This window comes from Corythoichthys intestinalis, chromosome 1, assembly GCF_030265065.1.
Source record: "Corythoichthys intestinalis isolate RoL2023-P3 chromosome 1, ASM3026506v1, whole genome shotgun sequence".
Classification (NCBI taxonomy): Eukaryota; Metazoa; Chordata; class Actinopteri; order Syngnathiformes; family Syngnathidae; genus Corythoichthys; species Corythoichthys intestinalis.
Window position 1 is genome coordinate 43,127,048 of NC_080395.1, and position 16,310 is coordinate 43,143,357.

Consider the following 16,310-nt stretch of genomic DNA (forward strand, 5'->3'; position numbering starts at 1 on the left):
AGCAAATGGTCAGTAGTGGTCTTGACTAAAAATCCCAAACCTGGCGATACCATGATTTTGAAGACTAAGAGATAAGACTTTCAAAATGAAGTCATTTTTTATTGGTCATTGCAATGGGGTCCCGTCATTGAGGAATCATTTCAATTGTTGAATAACCTGAATTAATTACAGTTGAGTTAATGGAGCCGATGACTAAGGGTAAAACATCATCATGACTCCACCTGACAGCATGTTCACTTAAAGTCCTGGCCAACTCAAGAGAATTCGTCCATTATTCATGTCACTTCACTCGTTACACCTGTGTTGTCAGTGAGTCACAATAGTGGAAACACCGGTGACATTTATTAAATGTTTATTTGTGAAATTATTCTGCAGTCCTAACTATGGCTGAACAATATTGGAAAAAACTTACAATGGGACTTTTTGGGGGTTTGCGATATATATAATTTTTTAAAACAGCAAAACCCTAACTGGAGGTGAGAGCACGCAAGAGTATAATTAAAGACGCCACGATTTTAACGACATATTATCGCGTACTTATCTCTTTTTGATTCAAAAACTCCATGTAGCATGTATCACCGGGTGTCAAGACACAGCTGTGAGTGGCCACAGTCGGATGTTTGGGGGATTTTATGGGTGGAACATGGTAATATAACAAGGGTCGCGATACAGAAATCGCAGACATCAAGGAGTGGTCAAGATGTTCATTTTCATGTATTTACCCTTTTAAAAGTTTTTTTTTCCAATTTTTCTTTGTTTGGATCGATGACTTAGCATCTAAAATATTGGGGGAAATGCGACAGTAACGAAAAAACAATTAAGCTATAGTTATGAAGTAGATATCCGTGACTTTTTAACTGACGCAAATTTTTTCATTGTGACGTAATTTGTATAAAAGTTTAAAATATGCGAGTGAATAATTTTTTAAGCGTTTTTTTTTTTTTAACTAAATATTAGACATCAATTATTGATTAAGCTAAAAATGACAGACATTTCAAATAATACATACGATTACTTACTTTCTATTTATGGCTGGGTTGAAACAAAAGCGGTTGCGCGACATCTGTAAACGAGGGTTTCTAGGGTAAAATGGACAAATCAAAAATAGTTTGGGGGCTTAATGCGCCATGAATCTGCTATGGCAGCATATAGACATATTGTTCTATCAAACACAACAGTTCTTTTGGCTTGGTGCAAGAGCAGAAACTGCTTTTTCAGCTTTGTCTGTTTTCCGCCATATTTTATATATATATTATAAATATAGATGTGGCTTGAAAAGGGGAGGGAAGAAACAGAGCTTTTTTGGTCCCACCCCATATTCAGTCACTTTTCAATATCATCATCATCACCATCATCATTATCACCACTCCATCTTCATTGCCACCACTATCCTCTTTTTAAAGCATGCGTTTTGTACAATTTTCCATTCACCAAATGACACATTAGAAATCCAGAATTGTTTGAAACGTAACATAGTTATGTCTCTTTACCGTTATCTTCACCAGTGGTTTTCAAGCTTTGTATTAGTTCAACCTCAGAAAATACATAGCCACTCTTCAAGTACTACCATAATGACCAACATTTGAATATTTAATTAAACACAATTTAATGTACTATACACAAAGTTAGTTCAAGCTTCATTCTAATATTTAAAGTATTTCATATTTCAATTGTATAGAGGCCCCTTGTGCAAATACTGGATAGGGGGAAAAAATCACATGTAATATCCATAGTTTAGTAATGTGTGGGTACATACCTGTCCACTGATAGTACAGTTTACTAATCTGTGTCCTCAGATTACCAATGAACATTATTTCTTTCTACACTGGCACCAGGCTAGCTCCCAAACATTCAAATGTTAATATTATTTCTGTGATTCTTCTACCACTAGAGGGAGGTAATGTACCACTCATGGTACTCAAGCACGACATTGCAACGTTCTAGTGTACATAAAATGGTTTATTAAAAAACAAAAGAAAAAAACCTTCAAAAACCAAGCACATCTCCTTTAGAATATATTCCCTTTCACCCGGTACAGCAATATAACTAAAGTGGAGGGCAGTTCTACAGCTCTGAGACACACGGAGAGTAGTAAAGTCTTTAAAACATAAATATCAGTGCAAACCAAATGAACTATTCTTCGACAATAGACACACAAACATAACAGGAAATGAAACATGGTAAATTTACATTTATAAATAATATCCCAAGTGGGTTTGGAAACACATTTGAATCTTGACTGGACATGTAACGCCTTCAATGGCACTAAAACACAGCCAGTCCTCATAGTTTAAATGAATTGGATGCCTATTGTTGTCAATGACAGGCATTGAGTTAAATATAATGAAATAAAAGTTTAAAAACTTTAGAGTAGGTCTTTAAGTTTTTTTAATGACCAAAAAATCACTTGCCCTTAAAAAAAGGTATTCTTCGCTGCATGAGACCACCAAAATTATCCCGACATAGAGCATAATAATTCAATCCTACCAGTTAATAACAATGCTGCAGCCAGCTAAAAAAAATATAACAGTGCAAGATTAAATGGTTGTGACAACACGTTCACTCGTAATTTTACAATAAATATAACGACCAACAGAAACAAATACTATGAACATAACTTATACATTTGCATTGCTGATTTGAATAATGAATTTAGTTTTTCCAGCGCTAGCATGTTTCCTTCAAATATTTGTTCCGAGCTTCCGGCACTTCATAACTCGTCAATATGTTCACCATTCAATATCCAATTCTCTCATGATGTTCGTGTAGATTAAGTTTTTCAACAGATCTTTGGTATAGCCATAGTTTGGGACTCACAGGGAAAAAGTACAGTGCATTTTATGGAGAAAAACCACACAATTTACAGATTGTCTGTGCAGTTTGATGATTGCAGCAACTGCCTCAACTATATTCATCTGTCAATCATCTAATTGCATATTTTGTAGTTTATATTTGCCCTTGACGAGTTACACATGAATTTCACTCAATTTCAAAGTTCTTTATGGCTTCACTGAACACTGATTTATACAGTAGCTAATAACTGCCAGCTCTTTGGGTTTCAGAAGTGAGTATGGATATTTGCTAAGTAGACAAGCAATGTGACATGTTGTACATTTATATACAGACTGGATGGACAATTCAAAATTGCATAAAGTTCTGATTCTGGTTACTATATAACCCGCGTTTACTCAATCTCCGATACACTTTAACATGTAAGATTGAATAAATCAGGGGTGGGTAAAGGACAACCATTACATGGGGACCTTTTATGAGTATTTCATCTAGCCCTGAAACAAAAGTAGAGCCTCAAAGAAACAGGAAAAAAAAAAAAAATCTCACACATTTTTAACACACAAATTATCGTAAGACACAAGAATTAATAAAAATCTTTGATCATTGCATAATTTCTCTTCAACATATGAAACAGCCCCTGATAGGAAAACAATCCCCACCCGTTTTAATAAGTTTACGCCATACTAAACATTCTACACACATTAGGAGGTTAATATGCTTATATTTACTATATATTCAATACAAAGTGCTCCAATTTTGTCATGCCCCAGCGGCATCTAAATTGCATCAATTAAAAACTCAAGTTGATTAGGGAATACACATTGCACAAATCATGGCATGTCATTTATATTAAAATGAAGGACAAGACCTTTATCATATGCATTTCAGCAGAAAACACTAAAAAAATTGAAAGAACACGTTTTTTTTTGTTTGTTTGTAATAGCTGAGAGAAGTATTTCCAGCAAGTGGATGCCTGGCATGGGGTGAGACATTTTATCACACCGGTACAATTTTAGCCAATCAAATATGAGTATCCTTAATTGCCTGCCCTTTTTCATGAATTGAAGTCATAAAACAGGCTGCTTCTTGTAAGCATCATGTGTCATTTTTTGTTTACTCTATCGGGCAGTCATTGGCTGCAACTGACAGTGCTAGACCATTTTATTTATTCTTAAAAGGTTACATAAAAATAATGACTAATAGCCATTTAAAACAGAAACAATTTTTTTTTTTTTTTTTGTACTTACCTAAAATAACAGTAGTCACTTGCCCTATAAAGGGTTAAACATTATTTTTGCCATTATCAGAGATGGAAGAAATTCACCATTAGCACATGTAAACACTTCGAGCGACAGTTTTTCAATTGAAAGCCATTCGTAGTTGGATTTAGGGCTGGTGACCACATAATTTTGCTCTCGAGTTCAAGTCACCCGATTTTGAAGATCTGCCGTTACAAAGTGACGATCCAAAACCTCGGCCATGTATTAAAGATAGCACACAAAAATGTAAAAATATTTTCATGTTGCAGATATCACCCTTGCATGATGCTATCTTAACGTCAGCCTCCAGAGATGGCTTGCTTCCACATTCTTCTACAGGCAGTCTTTACTTCCTTCTGCCATTTCCGGCTGTGTTGCGACAATGGGTTGTACAAAACACTTTTTTTTTTGTTTATTCTGACAATATCCTTGTACAGTTTGATTCTGATGATCTGATGATTTTGATTGAATTATTTCTATGTAGCCCTTAAAAATTAAAAATAAAAATAAATACATCTTTAAAAAAAAATTTTCACCCAATTCCAATCCCCTGAAAATGGCATTATTGGATTGGGGACATCCCTAGTCGGTGTTGTCTTTCCCTTTAACTTCAGTGGCAACTTGGCAATAATCATTTTTTGGGACTCACAGTAGATAAATAATTGCTGGTCATCGACGTAAAATATAGTCCACAAATTTATGAACGTTTCAATAAGCTACAAAGAAAAAACATTTTAAAATAGTTAAATTGTAAATAAAAGTTTTGGGGTATAAATAGGTGGAAAAACTTTAAAAAGGTAGGATTTTATCAACGTGTTGGAAATGCTGTTACAGCAAAGACATGAGGCAATGTCTGAATTAAAAAAAAAAAAAAAACAAGTAACATTTTGATCCGAGGGATGTAGGATCATTTCTGCTCGGGGCGGCGCTTGAACTGGACGAACCTCACTTGTTGCAATGTTTCATTAAAAAGTTGAGATGCATCCGAGTGACACTGAACACCACTGACTCAACATGGTTTTCAAAGTGTCCATTCTCAACCCATTAAGCCGACAGTTGTGTGATCTTTGCTCTCAAACCATTCGAGTCCAGCAGAATGCGTGGGGTCGCTGGTGATTTGCTGAAAAAGCGGCTGATTGGCCGACTGCTCTGGAGCAGTGCTTTGATACTGCCCTTGCTGACGACTGGGGTCGAACAGGAGATTGGCATCCAGCGTGTTGAGGTCATTGATGCTACCTGACAGCTCTGAAGTCATTCGAAGTTCGCAAGGAAAATCCGCCCCTCCTGCTGTGAGTTCCGCCACCTGTTGCACCAGCTGACCGCCGTTTGCTTGGGCATCTTTAAAGGTGCCGCTGAAAGCCAAACTCGAAGTTTGCTGCGTGGCCTGGGCCTTCTGCTGATGCTGCCCCCCAGAAGCCGATTGCGCTCGGCCATCGCTTACAGGGAAAAACATCTGTCCATTATTGAGGTAATTGCATGTGCTGTTGGAATCCGAAGGAATCAGGTTGGTGTTCTCAGACTCTAGGATCTGAGTAAGATTCATTCGCGCCGTATAGCTAGAAGGCAGGTTATTTATGGCCATACCTCGCACGGTTTCGTGGTCACCGTCTAGCTTGCTCAGAAGGACATCAGTGATATTTTTGCCGCTGCGTTGCTGGGCAGACATCGGTAAAACCTCCGTTTGCATCATTATGTTGAGCGGCACGGAACGACTCCTTTGAGCCACGCTGCACGCCCCGATATTTCCTGGGTTGTTGTCGAAGATGTTTGGTACCTCGTGTGTTGCTGGTGAGTTAAACGGGGAGACGCACTGCTGGTGGATAGCGTTAAGGCCATTGGTTCCCATGTTCCCTACCAAGTTCCTTTGGTGTACGGCGGGGCTGACACTGCGACATCGAAAGGATCCGCTGGAAGCGGGAAGGTTGGATGCTTTGTTATCCAGAGGGGCTGGCACAGCAAAGCCCTCCAGCTTGGTTGAGTGTGCCGTGCCAGTCACCTGCTGCTGCACGGGAGAAATTGGAGTCAAGCGGCCAAAACGGCTGTCGTGGTGCCTTGCATGAGGGACGGCGAAGGCGTGAGGCTTTTGAAAGTGGTCATCTACGAGGCCCTGATAGCTGGGCAAGAGTCCTACCGTGCTGTGAGATTTATTCAAGCTTCCACCGTTGGTGTCGTAGCTGTTATTCATCCAATCAAGCCTGGTCTTGTCTGGGTGCGTGGCCATCGGCCTCTGCATGGGCTTTATGGGGCTGCTGGAAACCGCGACACTCTCATGGAAACTGGTGACTGAAGAATTGATGGGTGTAAATGCGAAGGGATTCCTGCACTCCACAGGGCTGGGAGGCACAGTGCTGCTGCAGTTGGAGAGCGGAGTACCCGCTGGAGTATGTCGACTGCTACCCAGGGCACTGTCGACTGGCGTGATGGGGGTAACGCATGAGCAAGGGCTCTCTTGGGTCAAGCTTTGAACTCCTCCCGGAATTTCCGAAGAGGGAGTGGGTGTCGGTGTTTGGACATTATTGCTGACCCCACCGCTGCTTGCTGCGCGGTAAAAGCTGGTCGTTGTCTGATTGGTGGGCATCATGTTGTGTGCCATAACAGCCTGCTGCCCTTGAAATGTCACATTGTTTTCAAACTCCTGTTTGTGGTTATGTTTCATCTGCTCTTCCATCTGGACCAGCTCTTCTACGATGCTATCTTGGGTTACATCATCATCAAACGGGAAGTATCCCATGTCTGCGTGAATAGGGAGTTCGCTTGATGTTGATGTTTGAGCCAAAAAATCCAGCGGTCCAGAAACCGTTTGAGTGTAGCTGTGCGCTTGAATATCTTGAAGACCTAAAGAATTGGAATTTTTAGCCATGGAGTGCACGTCAGATGTCAGGTGCCCCTCTGCTTGCTTCATTAATGGATGACCGACCGAGGTATGAGTTTCTATAACATTGCAAGTAGTTTTCTTCTGCATCAAGCTCTGTGTTTTGGCAACAGTGAAAAAACCGCCGGCTCTGAAAGAGGGCTTGCCAGGTATGTGGACTTGATTGGGCAAAAGAGAGTTCATGTTCATCTCCATTTCTCGGGTGACCGGCGCACTGTCGGGCCTTCGAGTGCCGTATCCGGGGCCAGCAGAGCCCTCTTCTGTGTGCGGGGACAGAAAAGCTCTCTTGACAGGAGAAAGGACTGGACTGAGGCCCGAGCGCTTCCGGAAGCTCTTGGCTGCGCAAACACTTTCTCCAAATACTCTACTGGTGTTGCATGTTGAGATAGCACTCATATTTGGACAAGAAGGACTTAAATTCAGACTGCTTGTATCACTAGTGTTGTTGTGAACGTTAACGCCAGCTTCAGTGGTTACACTAGATGTTTCGTCCAAGGCTCGAAAACCTTTCGACTGAGGTATGGGCACGCTAGCAGCCCTCTGAGACATGCCTCCGTTAGCCATCATTACACTGCTCGCAATTTGATTTTCTCTGTTCTTGTGTATATCTTCAACCTCCATTTCCACATCAATGTCACGGGTGTCAACCTGCTCAGGCCTGGTCATCAGGCCCAGAATGGGAAGTGCAGAGGTGCTTCTCAAATTTTGACAGGATCTTAAGACGTCCTCTGACACGGTGCAACTGCTGATGCCTGCAGATGCCGGCCTTGTTGTCGCGTTTGGAAGGGAAGTGGTGCCATTGCCGCTGTGGGGTGCGAGTGATATGGGTGTCATCTTGACTCCACTGATGGGACTGACATGACACGTCGTCATCACATTCTTATTGGGGTTGTTGGCAATGATCATTGTGGACGGCGAGCACAAAGCAATAGCAGTGGTGGTCGCAGGCTTTGGAAGGATTTGAGGGTAGCGTTGCCGAGGCGTGCGTTCCCCCACTGGACTTGGTAGGACATTTTGAATGGTCCTTGGTGGTTGCTTCAGTGGTTGGACTGGCTGGGTCACCACTTGGAAGTTTATAGGCAGCACTTTGGTCTCCGCATTGCCCGCTGGACTGGGAGACACAAGCTGGCCGCTTTGATGTGTCTGCACAGAGTGGAAGACAATCAGAATTAGATCACTCAATTTAATAGATGATGTTGATTAAAAATTGCATTTTATAATTACTTGGGTTGCCATTGTTACTTTCACAGTCGATAGTAGCCAATGAGTTATAAACCGCAAATCAATTTACTTGGGTTATCTTTGTTATGTTTGTTTGACATCTTTAGTCGTCAATAGCATTGAATGAATTAAAGTAGTATATTTGGACCATGGACGGCTTCTATATTTATTGTCAAGGTTATTTTGCGTTACATCCTTTTTCCAGCTTTTTTAGTTGGTCATCGGGGTGTCACGTGTGTACTACCATAGGGAAGCAAAAATAACAGCGTTTGCACAAGCATACAAAGTGGAAAAGACAGGAATGTGTCGTGCAACAAAGTATTGTAGTAAACCACAACAAATGCATATGCATGCATGTATATACTATGATTTTTTTTTGGGGGGGGGGGGGGGGGGGGGGTTGGTAACCCTCTGTTGAAACCAGGATATCTGCTCTTGAAAAGAATGTGTATGGAGGAAGCATGAAGTGCGCAGATACTTACATAATAAAACATTTTTAAAAATCTATGTTTTCAGGGTGGTAACCCTAACCCTAAACCCTTAAAAAAGTGATTGCAATAATATCACAAACCACATGGAAAAAACTTCATCCAGGTCACACACACATTTTGACCTACTTTTTGCACAAAAATGTAAAAAAAACAATTGAAATTCTGCAGGCGGTCACCTGTAAATAAATTATCTCAAATGCTCAAACGCTTGTTGCAGTTGTGTTCAGAAATGGCTAGGGTTGCCAACTATTTCTTGCAAAACGGAATCGTCCCGTATTCAGAAACAAAAGTATGTGTCCCTTCTTGAACTTTGAAGGTACGCACTTTGTCTCGTATTATCATGAAACTCGAAAATAGTGTCTTATTTCTAGAACAGACGAATACTGGTATTGTGCTTTAACAGAATATGCAGGGAAAAGTATTCTCCCGCCTCTCCTGTTTTTTATCAATAAGCTGATGGAACAATGAGAATACAAAATCCCACTCATCTCATTAGTTGAGGTACTGTCGCTTGCCATGATGAAAATGGAAGACAACATAATAGTGGAGGTGATAAGAAGTTTGAGTGAAGCTTGAATAAAAAGCATGTTCAAAATGATGATCATTTGTTTTTTCGTTTACTTTATTTTCACTAATTGTAGTATATTTTTGTGTTCTGTCAATTTCATTTGGATTTCCACATTATATTTGGAGTAATCGTTTGCGAGAATGTTGTTGCTGAGCGGTCTTTGAACGCGCTTAAGTTGTTTGAAATTTTTTTTTTACCTGAGAGTTTATGTTTCCACTTATTAAAAAAGTGATTTAAAAAACGGCCAAAAGAGCACCCCCCCCCCCCACACACACACACACACACAAAAAGGTTCAGGACCTTGCGGGTTAAATTATACAGTTTTTTTAATTTAGCAGGACAGATTTTAATTTCATTGTAGTAATTATGATATTTATAACTTAAAAAAAAAAAAAAAAAAAACTTAAAAAAAAAAAAAAAAACTTTTCGCATACATAAAAATTTTTAAAAAGTGATTTATCAGCAGGGGTGAAAGTGGGCCAGAACGATCAGGAACGCAGTTCCGGGATAAGATTCAGGGCAGGAACGCAGTTCCGGTATAAGATTCAGGGCCGGAATGCTGTTCCAGTATACAGTGCTTCGATTCCAAAAATATGACGGCAACTGTCAAAACGTTATGTAAAAATGTTTTTTTTTAAATGCTGAGCTGCCACACATGCATTTCATCTCCAAGAAGAAAACAATCTACCAACATCAGATTTACATGCACAAGTGTTAATAACAAGCATAATAAAGTGCTTGTGTAGCGTAATCCGTTTCCACCGATATTTATTTTATTCCACGGACGGCATGAAGGTTTCCCTAGCTGCTGCAGTTATCAGAGTCTGACGATGATGAGTCACGTCAATGTGCAAATGCACGTGGCAAAGCAAAACGCCTGGACTCATTTATCCGTTCAATTGGCTGACATACTGACATGTGATCAGCAGACATAGTTAGCTAGCAAGTGCATGTTTTCTGAAACAGCAACAACAACAACAAAAAAAGTTTTTTGAATTGATGCGACAAAAAAAAAAAGGGCGATGCAACAGAAAATGGATCAAATCTTTAAGAGCAAGGAAAGAGTTGAGGAGGCTTATTTATCATATTTAGTTTTATTTGCTGTGATGGGGAGGTTCAGAACATCTTAGCTGTCAATGTGGACTTTGGACTTATATTTGTTCATTTATGTTAGGCTACTTACTCATTTCCTTATGATTTAAATAAGTCAATGCTTGCGCGGTCTTCAAAATATACTGTATTCCATTTCACTCTGCATAATATGATTATGAATGTATGTTTCTTATATATTTATTAATAAAAAAAAAAAGTAAATGTTTACATTAACTTCAATTTTAATGTGCATCCTATCTTCTTAAGTAGTTAAAATTGAGATTTGGCATTTAGAATGTGAGGAAATGAGGGAAAATAAAAATTTGGAGATAGAGGTTGGGATTATTGCTGTTTTTGTCAACTTTTATTTTGCGAATCATTGAAAAAATACAATTTTGAATGAAAATCAGTTTTTGTATGAGTATGAGTTATAGAAATAACTGTGCCAAAACAGTTTTCTTTGCATTTCAGTAGTTTTAGGAGGTTTGACACCCCCCCCCCCCCAAAAAAAAGTAAATAAATAAATAAACAAAATTTCTGGCTCCGTGGCGACCTTCACGTCGGGGAGTTCCTGCAAGAAATTCTAGCCACTTTCACCCCTGCTTATCAGGCCAGTCGGCTCTACCGATGAGATGTCCCTTTTATTTTTTTCAGGAAGTTGCCAACCCTTAACAGACATGTAGACATGTAAAGTCTTCTGATCCAACAAACACAGCACACAAAAAGCACCTACCGATAGATAACTAATTCTACACATTCTTCTTTATACAGGTGCCCTGAGATAAGATTAACCTGATAAACAGGGTTTTCCAGATGCAAGCTGTCATTCAGCTCATTTGGAAAAAGAAATATATATTTTTTGCTCACAACTGTACAGTATATGGTGGCATTCAAGTCAATTCCCAAGAAACAGTTTCTTGTAGTAGTAGCTCTATCTTGACAACCGACTGAATCATGACTGTTTCACTGTAAACTCGTACCCTCTGGAGGTGGAAATTTGACACTGCAGTCTTTTAAAGCAAACATAAGTACAGTGGTACCTCTACATACGAAGTTAATCCGTTCCAGGACCTTGTTTGTAAGTCGAAATGGTCGTATGTCGAGCAGGATTTTCCCATAGGAATACATTATAATTCCATTAATTCGTTCCACAGCCCAAAAACCTGCACTAAATCCTTAAAAAATACTGCTGGTGCTATTACAAATGGCAATTACACGTAGCAAAACAAATAAATTATAAATCAAAATTGGAATAATGTAATAAAAAGAATAATAATAATTCCTGTAATAGTGTAACGAATCGGGTTCTAATAAGGCGGACGTTTTTTTGTGTACCTGAACGCACCGCGGGGCTCACGTGCCAGAGACAGACCGGTGAGCTTGAGTTTCACTTTCACTTTGAATGTTCTCTTGAGAACACCATCAATTGCGGCAGACAGCAGGCGTTTTGTGTTGAATAAGTTGTAAAAGAAATGATGAAAACGTGGCGAAGCTGGCGATTTCTTTGGAGACAATAAGAATTGTCAGCTTAATTTATAAAGACTGGCGAACGATGGTCGGAGGAGGACCGTGGAGATGTATTGTTGAGCCATTTCACGGATGCCCACCCCACGCTCATATTTTTCTGTCATTTGCATCTTCATTTCGAAGGTAAGCATCAACTTTTTCCTTGTTTCACCACCTGTACCAACCTTTTCTGAAACCTGTGTTGATTTGTCACACAAGAAAATCCGCCGTGCATTCGTCTGCGGTGCTGCCATTGTCGTCGTATTTCGAGCATGTCGTCGGATGTAGAAACAAATGGCGAGTCAAATTTTACGTCGGATGTCGAAAAGTTCGTGTGTCGAAGCGATCGTATGTAGAGGTACCACTGTACTTCCATTCATTTCATGTTTTTGAAAAAGTGAATTAATGGACTTGGTGATGGAACCAATCCAACTAATTTCTGAAATCACCAGCTTTGTATTATATGGGGCTTTGCATTGCATAAAGAAACATTACATTGCAAAGGCCCAGATAATAAAATTGCTCAACTTTATTCTTTATGACTTTTTATTCAGTCAAGTGAAAACTATTGGGAGGGCATTATCAAAAAGTATATTTGAACTTTTTATTTTTTATTTTTATAACAACCAATCAACAAATGTATCGAGACTTTACAGTTACTGTATTTGTCTTTTATTATACTCTTTTTATTTATTTTTTAATATTCCCTTCTTATAAGTGTTTATTCTTGAGTATTTTTTCCTCACTTTTAGGTAGGTGAAATTCAAAAGCAATTATGACCCTCACTCTTCTAGTTTCTCACCGTGACTGGTCTTGAGACAGCAGTGACCACAATGCTAATGGTTGGCTGAGGTGAAGGAGAGACTGGGCTATCAGATTGCCCACTGCTGTCATCCGTTGTCTTGTTCGGAGCCTCTCCAGGTAGGGGTGACAGCAATTTCTGTTCTTGTTGCTTCCTCTGGATTTTTCTCTGAAGCTGCTGCTTGGCATCAACAGTCGGAGATGACAATGTTGTTGTTTGTGGCTGGAAGTAGTGTGCGTCAGCAGTTGGCACAAAAGCTGAGACAGTCTGCAGTGGTTTTACATCTGAAATGAATAAATGTCTTTTCTTAGCAAGAATAGCAATCATAATTCAAGCAGTAACAGCATAAAAATGTGGTATAACATCATACAAACAATGTGTCATGTGAGAGATTGTCAACTGTGCTGTGGAAAATGATACAATTTTACTATTTTATTTATGTACTGAAACTAGGGCTGTCAAAATTATCGCGTTAACGGGCGGTTATTTATTTTTTTAAATTAATCACGTTAAAATATTTGATGCATTTAACGCACATGCCCCGCTCAAACAGATTAAAATGACAGCACAGTGTCATGTGAACTTTTTACTTGTGTTTTTGGGTGTTTTGTCGCCCTCTGCTGGCGCTTGGGAGCGACTGATTTTATGGGTTTCAGCACCATTGTGTAATTTTTGACATCAACAATAGCGAGCTACTAGTTTATTTTTGGATTGAAAGTTTTACAAATTTCATGAAAACGAAAACATTAAGAGTGGTTTTAATATAAAATTTCTATAACTTGTACTAACATTTATCTTTTAAGAACTACATGTCTTTCTATCCATGGATCGCTTTAACAGTTAATAATGTTAATGCCATCTTGTTGATTTATTGTTATAATAAACAAATACAGTACTTATGTACAGTATGTTGAATATATATATATCTGTCTTGTGTCTCATCTTTCCATTCCAAAAATAATTTACAGAAAAATATGGCATATTTTATAGATGGTTTAAATTGCGATTAATTACGATTCATTTTTAAGTTGTGATTAACTCGATTAAAAATTTTAATCGTTTGGCAGCCCTAACTGAAACTAATGTATCTTGGTTCATCATCTACTATGCCAGTAATATAGAGGTACAATTAACCTGTTCCAGTTCACAGAACAGAATAGCAAAATTTATCAAAAGTTCATTGAGCATTACTTACTTTGGAGGAAACATTTGTCTTACTAATGTGCTGACTTGAGCTTTAGCTTACTACAAGGACTCCAAGATGAATATTAAGAACATTGAATACTCAAAGCCCTCCAAATTCAACATGAGTCCCGTAATCAGAGGTGGGTAGTAATGCGTTACATGTACTCCGTTACATTTACTTGAGTAACGTTTTGAAAAATGTACTCCTAAGAGTAGTTTTACAAAGCCATACTTTTTACTTTTACTTGAGTAGATTTGTGAAGAAAAAAACACTATTTTTACTCCGCTACTTTGGGCTACACGAGAGTCGTTACATTTGTCCTCTTTATTTGACATATTGGATTTTTTTTGGCCTACGATGCCAAAAGAAGCTGTACTAATTTCACCAATGAGACGTCGCAACAACAATCACATGACTCCATTATACCAATCAGACGCAAGTTTGCGGTTCTATGATCAAACCAGCTTGTTTAATCACGTGGCATCTTTAAAGCACCGTAAAAAATGAAGTATTTGACATAGAGCACTGCCCTCAACATGACTCGAAAGCTCGGATGTTAACCTCTCTCCCAGTTTTTATTTGGCACCGATTGACCACGGAAAACTGGAGATACAGTGGGGAGAACAAGTATTTGATACACTGTCAATGGGTTTTCCCATTGGCAGTGTATCAAATACTTGTTCTCCCCACTGTATTATCTTTTTCATTTCATAATAGTAACTATGAATGGAACTAATCACTATTCAAACTAGGAATTATTTTCTTCACTAGAGGGCACTCATGCTCTTTGGACGAACAATGCTTCATTTCTGTCATTTTTCTTCTCTCACTGGAATTCACTGATTTTTTTGTGTGTGTATTTCTTTGGTTATCTAATGGGTTATTGTACAGTATCATTATAACAACAGTTCATATAGAACTGTGCTGAAAAAAAAACATTGTTAAAAACAAATCAAATAAAAATGTAAGCAGTTACCCATTACTTGAGTATTCTTTCTTTTCACCAAATACTTTTTTACTCGTACTTGAGTACATTTTTTGGATGGCTACTTTTACTTTAACTTGGTAATATTATTTTGAAGTAACGCTACTCTTACTTAAGTAAAATTTTTGGCAACTCTACCCAGCTCTGGCCGTAACACACCACTAAATAGGTTCAAGGTTATCCCTAACATTTTTAGGGTACCAATATATAATATGGTACTTTTTCACAAGTACGCAAATGTCTTTCAAAAGAAGGGGAAGTATAAAGCATACCAATGCCAAACATCTGGTAACTCTAACCAAACCAAATGATGTGGAACATTTATTCATATATGATGATTAAATTCTTTACTCAATTTTTTGTGCTCTTCAATTAGCATTAGCATTCGCCGTCAAGCAGTCAATGCTAAACCTGCTAGGCTAACGTCATTATTTTCAACCGGAGTATGCTCATCAACTGTGCAAAGTTCCTCAAAACAACTGCTTCCAAGTGCACCAAGCATAATGAAGAGAAACCCACTTCGAGGGACCGTTTGACACTCGCATTTTCTGAAAGAATGTTGTCAAGTTCAATGGTAACGTTGCTATGCTAGTTTGATTCTTTTCAACTGGAATCGGATTTTCCGTCCGAATAATTCTTTTCAACTTGTGGCTTGCAGTAAAAATCTTTATGGCCAAGCAATATCTCAAAAAATAATTAAATATATTTACAAACTCTATTAGTCCAAAAAAAAAACATTTACTATTTATTCACTTTAAGTGCGTTTTAAATTTTAAAATATTGAATTCTCAGAGCCCTCCCAACTCAAAACTAGCGTCACAACACACCACTACCCCCAGATGTCGCCAACAACCGGCTTCTCACCTGTTGCTTCGCCTGTCATAATGGTGAGAGCTGCCAAAGACTTGTTGCTGATGTAGTGGCTATCTATCAGGAAGCGAGCCAGCTCCTCCACTGCCTCAAATGGCCGTTTCAGCACCTTTTGAGCCCACTCACACACCAGATCACAAGCCGCAAATCGAACCTCCTCCTTCATGCTGCCTAGGTGGCCAACAGAGTCTTGTCCGTCACACTGCATCTGAAAGAGATAAGATGCTTTGAGAAAATCTTTCAATCTATGATACAGAAGACAAATTAAGTGACAACAGTAGGCATAACGCCAATTAGTTTATTACTAGGTAGACGTCTAATCCATTGGAAGTGGGAGGGTGGCAGCCACCCTCCCACTTAAAATAGATCGGACCTCTACCACCGTCAATTGCAGCCATGAGTTAAAAATCTACCCCATGACACCAAAATTCTGATGACCTGTGGTTGTGAAAAAACAAATAACTGAGTATCCATACTTTGGGAATCCAATATTGTATCCAGATACAACCTTTCTGTCTCAATAATTCAATACTTCTGACTAACCAACTAAAGACCTACAGCTTACTAGCCTGTAAAAATCCATATACAGTGGTACCTCGACATATGATCGCTTCGACACACAATCAGTTTTTTCTTTGTTTTGCCGCAAGACAGATACACAGCGA

General features: G+C 38.9%; 1 protein-coding gene across 1 annotated transcript in view; it reads right to left on the reverse strand.

The window, feature by feature from the left end:
• Nucleotides 1-1,944: 1,944 nt before the first annotated feature.
• Nucleotides 1,945-16,310, reverse strand: part of LOC130924460 (DNA-binding protein RFX7-like) — a 40,917-nt gene continuing 26,551 nt past the window's right edge. The window contains exons 7-9 of the mRNA XM_057851063.1: nucleotides 15,640-15,853; nucleotides 12,605-12,888; nucleotides 1,945-8,067 (exon numbers count right to left, since the gene is read on the reverse strand). Coding sequence (XP_057707046.1) covers nucleotides 5,089-8,067; nucleotides 12,605-12,888; nucleotides 15,640-15,853 — 3,477 coding nt within the window. The 3' untranslated portion in view covers nucleotides 1,945-5,088. The remainder of the gene's footprint in view (nucleotides 8,068-12,604; nucleotides 12,889-15,639; nucleotides 15,854-16,310) is intronic.